The sequence below is a fragment of the Alosa pseudoharengus genome, unplaced genomic scaffold, assembly GCF_046254945.1.
Source record: "Alosa pseudoharengus isolate Yale_2024_CS ecotype anadromous, Long Island Sound unplaced genomic scaffold, YU_APseudo_1.1 YU_APseudo_1.1_scf_18, whole genome shotgun sequence".
Classification (NCBI taxonomy): Eukaryota; Metazoa; Chordata; class Actinopteri; order Clupeiformes; family Clupeidae; genus Alosa; species Alosa pseudoharengus.
Window position 1 is genome coordinate 31,867,467 of NW_027468650.1, and position 9,348 is coordinate 31,876,814.

The 9,348-nt window shown below is 42.5% G+C and overlaps 1 protein-coding gene and 1 long non-coding RNA gene across 2 annotated transcripts in view; both read right to left on the bottom strand.

Annotated features, from left to right (window-relative positions):
• Nucleotides 1-5,108, bottom strand: part of LOC143131765 (uncharacterized) — a 34,405-nt gene extending 29,297 nt beyond the window's left edge. The window contains exon 1 of the long non-coding RNA XR_012988202.1: nt 4,753-5,108. This is a non-coding gene — a long non-coding RNA (uncharacterized LOC143131765). The remainder of the gene's footprint in view (nt 1-4,752) is intronic.
• Nucleotides 5,109-6,040: 932 nt separating this feature from the next.
• myca (MYC proto-oncogene, bHLH transcription factor a) lies at nt 6,041-9,064 on the bottom strand. The gene is made up of 3 exons (XM_076290944.1): nt 8,861-9,064; nt 7,663-8,290; nt 6,041-7,045 (listed from the first exon to the last, which is right to left on the bottom strand). Exons 2-3 carry the CDS (start codon nt 8,279-8,281, stop codon nt 6,438-6,440), a joined length of 1,227 nt encoding a protein of 408 aa, XP_076147059.1. The 5' UTR covers nt 8,282-8,290; nt 8,861-9,064; the 3' UTR covers nt 6,041-6,437.
• Between the last annotated feature and the right edge of the window lie 284 nt (nt 9,065-9,348).

Here is a 9,348-nt window from a genome sequence, read left to right on the forward strand (position 1 = left end):
CGCCCCCCTCCTTTGATGCCACTACTTGTTCTCACTCTCCCCCCATCTCTTCGCAAGTCACTAGCGTCAACCTTTTCACTGACAACAAAAACAGAACCTCTTAGGTATCACTTTCTGGCATATCCCTCACTTCCCTTTTTGTAAAGACTGAAAAGCAGCCTCTCCTCCCATCTGAAACTGCAGAGCAATGTGCCTTTGGCCAGACTTGGCAGTAATTAGGGGGGTGGGGGTGGGGGTGGAGTGGTAGTGAGCTGTTACATAATACCCCCGACGTGCCTGTGACCGCCCGGCACGGCAGTCTGCATTTATCAGTCATCCTGAGATCTCCCCATCCCCCTACCCCTCACAACACCCTCTCATTTGGGGCTGAGGGAGCATTAAAAACTCTAACTAATAACAGGCCCTGATACAACAGTGTAAACAGGGAAAGCCTGGAAACTACCCACCCACCCGACACACACACTCTCTCGTCTAAAGACTGGTGTTTTTGTTTAAATCCTTCCACCACATTCCAGACTTACTCGGAATTCGAGTTGGGGAGTGTGTGGACCTCGAGTGCATGGAGGAGATAAAATATCTTCAGACTCTCAGAATCCTCATTCCTTTGAAAGCATTGTTAGAGCGGCGGAGTTGAAGACCTGCTGGTGTAATTTGTTGGTGGACATGCTTTATGAGCTCGAATGCTCGTCTGTTGAGTCTCTCTGAGGGGCGAGACACAACAAAATGGGCTTGCCTTTTTTGGTTACAACTGAGACATGACACATAGCATTGGATTTCAATATGAAGAAGCGGACCAAAAAATGAATTACAAATAAAGTCTCCTACTATAACAAAAATACAATAAAAGAGGTAAACAACATTTAAGCTATAGTGAAGCATGTTACAAAGTATTATAAAAAAAACCTCTGTAAATGAATTGTAAATGATAACTGAAAACATATATACGTGTTTCTGACAGCTCATTTGACTCCAAACATAACCCACCCTTCCGTGTTAAGATTTGATTGACACACTCCTGCCCTGTACTCTCACTTCCTGTATTTTCTTCGGACCTTGGCAAATAACTTCCAATGCCAACCCTTTCTCTACACATTTGAACAAATCTTTTCGCCTTATATTATCAAACATTTGAGGGCCAAGTGTCCTGTATAGCAATGTATTGCATGCTCATATTCTAATACTACTTCACTAAAAGAATTACATTAGTAAATATACATTTTATGTTTACTTTTGTTTGGGAACAACCTCCTGTATTTTATTATTTATATTTCCTGTATATGATGACAATAAGATTCAAATTCATTGCCCATTTTTTGGTAATTGTTATTAGGAACACTGCTTTATGGAGTAGTCTATTTTTATCCATAGTACTTGGAATTGCCAAGTACACACATTACAGGGTCTGGATAATGTGGCAATAGTGCAGTAGTCCTGTAGTTTGCTGAAACTACATGTCAGTATCTGGAGACAATGACATAACTCTGGAATTATGAATTAGAACCACTGATTTTACTGAACATATGCTCTTCATGAATAATGCAACAAAACATATTGAAACAATACAAAGGACAAAGCCGGGGGGGGGGGGGGGGGTATTATGATATATGATATATGAGAGTATTCTGTGTGGCAGCAGTATTTTCCAAACACTGATTTATTGGGTTTTGTAAATAAAACTTTAGCCAACAGTTTAGGTTCTCTCAGCTGTGTTTTAATAGCACAGCGGGGAACTGATGGGATCACATTTGTGGGCTATTCCAAAGAAATTATGTAAGAGAAACAGCCATGATGCTATGGGTGGACGTTAAAAAAAGCAGAACTTTTTGTTTTGCTTCTCTCTGGCTCACTGAACATCATCCTTCCTTCTAAGTGCGAGTGTAAAAAAAAAAGCAAGTTATTTGCTGAACAGCTGTTCAAGAGTGTGTGCTTGTGTGTGTGTGTGTGTGTGTGTGTGTGTGTGTTTAGGAGCCTTTGACGACACAGCAGCACAAGCTGAAGGAGGCTCAGATTTCTCCGCCTGTGACCATGAGGCCATCCAGGGGGAGCGCTTGGCCACTGATCCACTGAAAGTTTGACTCTTTAAGTGCTTAAATCAGGGCAGCCTCTTGGCTTTTTCCACAACTCTATTTTCCTAAGCGCTGGCTGCGCCTCTCTGGCTCCAGCTCACAGACCAAGCTACATTGTGCAGGAGAGCACTTGGCAGCCGGACACCGTCGGCCAACGCAGGCCAAAGAAAACACAGACGCAGTCTGATGGAAAGCGAAGGATTGAGGGAGTGCGGGGAATGCGAAAGAGTGAGAAAAAAGAGAAAAAAGTACATAAAAAAAAGAAAAGAAATGAAAAGGGGGATTCCAAATGCGAAGGAATGACAGCAAGCCAAAAGGTGGAGAAAATGTATTGTGTAGATGTCAGAAAACAAAGAAAATTAGAAATAAATTTGCAGAAGACTCTGAAAATAACATGTGAAAAGCAGGGCAAAAATAAAAGTGACAGTTGTGGCTACACATAACTTGCAGGTAGGAGCATGATGTCAGCAGGAAATGAGGTGAAGACTGGAGGTAAAATCAGGCCAGCAGGGTGTTGCATGTTTGTGTGTGCCTGTGTGTGTGTGTGCCTGTGTGTGTGTATGCATGTGTGTGTGTGCCTGTGTGTGTATATGCCTGTGTGTGTATGCCTGTGTGTGTGTGTGCAAATGCATGTGTGCAGAGAGAGGGAGGCACCAGACAGGGCTCTGTCATGTCTATGTGGATACATCTGCCACTAGGTTTTGCTCAGCATGAATCTCCGCTCCAAAAACAGGCAGATTACGTAACCTGCATAGCGCAATCCAAAGAACAAGAAACAGCCGGGCTGTTGTTCACATGTGTCTGAGCAGATCGAAATGGGCCATGTGTGCACAGTATATGTGTGTGCACAGTGTAGGTGTGTATATGTGTGTGTGTGTGTATGTGTGTGTGTGTGTGTGCCTGTGCCGTGACTTGGCACGGCGCTAGGCTAACAGCTCTGATTTATTTAGGTTTCAGCTGGAGACTGAGAGGCTGAAACTGGGAGACTGAGAAGCACTGTGTAGTTGCATTTACTGTGCCATGAATGTCCTTTCAACCACCTACGCTACAGTCTGCTGGCCACCGTTCTCTACCAACCAACTTTGCTTGTCTCAGAGACTGGGTTTTACAAAGACGGACATTATGAAAAGTGCCGAGTTCTGAAGACAGTTTGCTTGGATTTGGAAAGTCAAATGCCAAAAAGTTAAAGGAGGAGCATGGATATTTAAATCTGTTTCCTCATAGATGTAAAACTGAGATCAGCAATCTCATCAGATTCATTTAGGTTTGTTTGGTTTGCACCCTGAAACTTTTGAGGTGGCAATAGACAAACATGTCTGATTGCCGTGTTGATGTGACTCCCTCCTGATGGTCAGACCTGAAATATGACCCTAACATCTAACCTTTTTTTTGGGGGGGGGGGATGCAGACGCAGAGACATATCCTACACATAGATGGGGAAGAGGCATTAACTCTCTGCTCTCCAGAAATCTGCTCACTGTTTGAGGACCTATCACATCAGAATGGACATTAGTGTTTGATGGCAAAACATGTTATCCAGCTGTTACGGAGGATAAATAATCGTTGGAGTTCTATACTCGGATCAGTCGACAAGTCTTATATGTGTTTACGTACAGCGATAAGAGCTTTATTATTTTGACATGGTCAGACAAAAAAGAGGCTGTTCACAACAGAACAAGGACCTCACAAGCTGCAAAAAAAATCAATGTTGCATGATCCTTCATGTTGCATTAAATAGTCACAACAAAAGTAAGATATAATCTCATCGTAATAAAAATACAGATTGAGGAGGGTATTAGGTGAACAGTCCAATCTATACTTCTGCACAGACTCAAACTCAGCACTGATGTAGCTCGAATGAAGCGCTGCACATTATATTATATAATAATGGGCTACTATAAGATCAATATAATAGTTTGTACATACAAACATATCATGACAAGCACAAAAACCTGTCAGCTTTCCAAAATAGAGCACAGACTGCTTTAAGGGCAGAGAGCACATGGTCAAATGTTAACAATATGAATGTTCCAAACCTCTTTGTTAGACCTGTTTTTTAACATGGGAGTGTAGGGAAATCTATTCTAAGACAGCTATTTTGCATTAGGCCTATATAAAAAATCAATTTAGGCTATGAGATGGGAGAGGTCAGCAATGAGGGGCATAACTATAAATTTAACTTATGTATTGTGCATTGCCATTTGACTAGCAAGATACTGGTACTGCCTCATGGAATCAATATGTTTATAAAAGATGCACAAGCTCAAGATCTCAATATCATATCACTTGCTCAAATGTCTAGATTAGAACTTAAAAACAATTGATCAAAAGTCATAAAAATACACATGTTGGATGTCTTTGTTCAATAGATAAATATGAAGGAGGATAAAGGATGTTCTGCAAGTATGCTACATCAAGATATCATTTCAGCAATGTAGCTTGTTAGCTTAGCTAATAAACAATTGTTTTTTTTTTATTGCATCCAATCACTTGACATTAAAAAGCATTAACAACGCGGATAACACATTCAAAGCCTCTTTGGACAATCAAACGTATGACCTTTATTACCATCAATGTATTCTACCTGGGTAACAGAGTATTTCCATAAGCTAATGTGTAGGCAATGACATCAAACAGCATGAATAGATAAGGCATAATTGGACAGGGAAATAAATAAAGTCCTTACCCATTTTGCTTTGTTTGCGTGGTGGTAAAATTATATTCCTTTGAGGTGTACAGGTATTGCTTTCTGGTTGCACTTCACATAGTCGCTAAATCTCGACCCCCTTTTCCATGTGCTCAGAGCACGCGCTCGCCGGAACATTCTGCATACAGTCAGATACAGTTGTGACGTCACGGGTTTGCAGCGCTTCCACTGCGAGGTTGCTGGAGAAAACAGTGCCACAGAAATGGATACATACGCGTACAAAATTCAAATGTAAGGTCAAGAGTATGGGTATTTACGTTTGAACATAGAATACCCGTACAACGGCTGTAATTGTGACTAGTTTGGTGGTTTGCCGAATGTGCTGTTCCTTTGATGAAAATCTAGGATCGACATTGCAAAGGGGAGGTGGTTGCACTAGCAGTGATTTACCACGGCAGTGTGGTTGAAAATGAAATCGGTGCATTCTTCACGTTGTTCTTCCACCTTCATACTATAATAAGATAAACAGGCGTTTTTATAAAATATTAGGTGGGCAGAAACCCGTCAGAAACATCATTACAGACTAATTGAGTAATATATGGTGTGGCATGTCTACAGTGTAGGTAAGTGCGGAGGGTGTGGTTGGCCGATGTAGTCCACGCACAGACCTGGTAATTCATCTTCCATTAACAAGATGATGATATGCGTAGCAGGTGGCATAATGTAAATAAAACTGCACCAGACTTTAGGAGAGATTAGATAGACCAGGGCACCGGTTGGCTCACTTTCAAAGCAGGGTAGGGTATATGAGTGGCACAGCCGAGCTTTATCTCATCTGCCAAATGCTTTCTAACTCATCCTAATTAGAGACAGAGAGGTGTTAAGAATGTACTTCACAAGGACCATTGACTATGCATATAGTCAGTGACTGAGACAAGACACTTAATGCTACTCTTGAGACATGCCACTAGCTGTCTGGTAGTTGACATCTTGGAATTGTACAGCATCTAAAGTTAATTTGCATCAGACCTTATTAATTAGAAAGTCACCTGCAGTGTATAGAGGGGGCCTAAGTTGAATTCTACGTGGCCTGATGTACTATCTATCAAAAGTAAGACTGCATGACAAGGTTTTTATTTTGCTGCACTCATTTCTGGTATGCAGCAGACACTTTTAGTATAACTGGTGCCATAGAGTGCATCTTCAAGCTCTGTGTTCCTTTGTAGACCCTATGTATGTGGGTTTCAGATCATCCAAGGTCACTATATTTTCTTAAAGTTGTTTGGTTGTAACTCATTGGAAGTAATACAAGAATCAAGCAACAGGATTAAGTTGAAAGAGAAATGTATTTGATTCTGGAACATGGAAATAACATAGTGAAACAAAGTTTGAACACTCACACGATCAAGACCAAAAAAATACACTTCTTATGAAATATTAAATTCGTTATATACAAAAAAAAATACAAAACTGAGTATTTATTTTCAAGGTCTACACAATTAGCAGCCTTATTTTTTATATTTTATTAATAAAAATAAATGACTTAAATACAAATTATTAAATTTTGCCACTTTTAAAACTTTGTGGCAGTTGAACATGTAAATCAGACAAGATTAAAAAAAAATTGCATTTGCATGCAACGTCAACTATACAGAGCAACAGTCTTGCATAAAAAATCCGAACATTTAAATGTCTCTTGTTTTGATATTTCCTCCGGTCAGACTTCATACATGAGAGTTCCGTAGCTGTTCCAGCCTTAGTCTCAACTGTTCACTTTTCCTCCTCAGCTGTTCTTTAAGTGACAGGAGCCTCTGCTCATCTGACTGCATGCTAAAGATGCATTCTGTGGCCTTCTTAAGGATCACCACCTTGGCAGCCTTCTCGTTGTTGGCTACCTCAGGGATCTCGTCCCGCAGAGCGAAAAAGCTCATCTTGAGTTCGTTGCGCCGCTGGCGCTCGAGCACGTTGTGAGTCCTGCGCTTGTCATTGTCCTCAGAGTCTGATGTCCGTGGACTCGAGCACTTGCGGCTGCCACCCGATTGCCTCCCGGGACGGTTGCTGTTGCTGGCAGTGACCGGCTCCAGGCGCAAGCGCTTGACAGCGGGCTGCTCGTGACGGGTGGAGGGCGGGGCGGCGTAGTTGTGCTGATGGGTGGAGACATGGCACCGCTTGAGCACCAGGGGGCTGTGCTGGCGCAAGTTTGAGGGGTCAGAGTCGCTCCGCCTCACAGCTTGCCTCCTCTCCACGGTCACTACATCAATCTCCTCCTCTTCTTCATCATCTTCGTCATCCTCATCATCTTCCTCCTCTTCCTCATCCTCGTCCTCATCCTCTGCAAGGACAAAAACAAATAAATATAAGTTTTCAATACTGTGAATAGAATCAACAACAACAACAAAAAAAAACAAAAGCAAAAAAAAAAAGAAACTGGAAAAGGAACTGGAAGAGTTAAACCTATGTGCCTCTTTACACTTCTGTTAGAAAAAAAATCTCTGCATTCCAGTCCCCGCCCCCTTTCTTCGTCAGCTGATGTTTGAACACCGCAGTGTTACAGTCTAGCCTACAGTTCATGCCTGTCTAGAGGCTGGAATATAGCAGTGGATCGGGATGGGGAGGGGGCCGAAGGGGCGGGGGAGTTGCTTATGCAACTACCACTGGTAGGCTACGGATCATCTAGTGCAAATTTTCACGCTTTCCACCCTTGACATCAAGGGCACCCGTGACCGATATCATCCCAGTTTCTCAATGGAGAGATTATCTTGCACAGTGCATAGATTCTAATGTCAATTGGAAACCATTTTTGAAACCCCCAAAAGAGGGACCTTCAATTTAGGTATGCACGGCCAATCTGAATTATTTTGATAACCACTTTGATACCATTTAAGGGAAACATGCTTTCAGTAATAATATAATTAAAACATAAGCAAATTCAAAATAACAGAAACGCACCTGAATCACTACCGCTGCTACTACCGCTGTTGGGAGGAGTTTCCATTGACATAATTGTCAACTGTGTCACCTTGCTGGGTTTGGGATTTTCGGCCAGGGGATAAGGAAAGACCACCGAAGGATCGATGCATTCCGAAGCAGAGGTGTTCAGGTCTTGCAAATAGTTCGCATTCAACCGGCTGCTATCCGTGCGGTCGCTTGAAGATTCTCTCCTAGCAGCCTGGAGCGATGCAAGTCTTTCAGAAACCACTTTCTCCAACTTGGCTGCAGCAGAAAAGCCGCTCCACATGCAGTCCTGTATAATGATAGACTTGGAGCTGTCTGCGTCGCAGATAAAACTCTGGTTGACAACGTCGTCCCCTAGAAACTCTGACACCATCTCTAGCTGGTCTGCTGTTGAGGGGTAGAAACTGGAGAGCGAGGGTCGTCGGCTTGGTGACAGAGGCGGAGTGGGCAGCAGTTCGAATTTCTTCCAAATGTCCTCACTTGGAGCGGGCGGTTGAAGCTGTCCTTGTTGCTGGTGATAGAAATCCTCATCGTTTTCAAAATAGAAGTACGGCTGAACCATGTCATAATCGTAGTCGTAGTTTTTACTCGCCAAACTTGAATTTAGCGGCATTTTGGCGACCTAGGAGATACAAAAAATTCCACATTAAATTGACGTCGGCCAGTTGCAACAGCATCACATATTTACATAGCTGCTAAAAGTAACGTTAAGTTGAGGTTACCCCATGTCTACAATATGCAGTTTGTAAGGAAACCCTACGCAATGTTTCCAGTTTCCGTTACTATCTCCAGGCTTTCACTGTTGGTTCATGACCGTGGAGATCGATAACCATCTAAATCTTTATTTAAGTATCACATACAATGGAAGTTTAAGTCGTCTATTGCTAGAGTAGTCGTCCACAAAACAGACTTGCAAGCAGGAGAGCAGCTGACAGCAAACGCAAACGAACTACAGCTACAACAGCCGGTATCTCAGTGTTGCTAATGGACATTTAAACGAAGCATGTTAGGGGAAATGCATGCAATGGGACGAATGAAAATAGGATCTTTAACAAGCTTAACATCAACGTATTTTATAAACCTTAACATTTCACGAGGATGCTAATTCTCGGTAAAAAAAAATGCATGCTTATTTGTGTTGGATTTCGTTGCGCTACTGATGGACGAAAGCGTATCAAACCAAAATCCTTACCGTGTGTTCAACGGAGGCAATAAGGGAAAATGTTCCGTTTGCGTTGAAAATGTTAATGCTGCCAAAAACACGCACTCTGAGTAAGTAATATCCAGAGAGAAATAGTTCCTGCCAGCCTAGGTGGCAATAAAAATCTCTGCGACTTTTTCGAAGCAAGGAGCAGCTGAGTCCACAGAATGTTCGCACCCCGGGCTTGCTACTCGAAATGAAGTGTAGACTGTCATTTGGCGCATGAATAAGTCCAGTGTGTTGTTGTATTACTCCGCCCCTGTATTTTCCCGCCAAAGCGTGCTGGCCGTGTGTCAGTAGGCTATGACGGGACTATTTCCTATGGAATATAGCGGATGCACATACGACCAAGACCATTTTCAGGAGGAGGGGTTGTAGAATTTTTACTCACGACACGACGTGTTTATCAGTTAAAAGAGGGGTGCCATTCGGTGGGCATGCCTTTACTGTGTGATCAGCGCAAACGGGTATGCACACAT

Bases quoted from the DNA above. Each gene is read 5' to 3' on its own strand.
- myca (XM_076290944.1), bottom strand. From the start codon at position 8,281: ATGCCGCTAAATTCAAGTTTGGCGAGTAAAAACTACGACTACGATTAT. The intron at 7,046-7,662 runs GTGCGTTTCTGT...TTGTCCTTGCAG, and splicing joins TAGCAGCGGTAGTGATTCAG to AGGATGAGGACGAGGATGAG.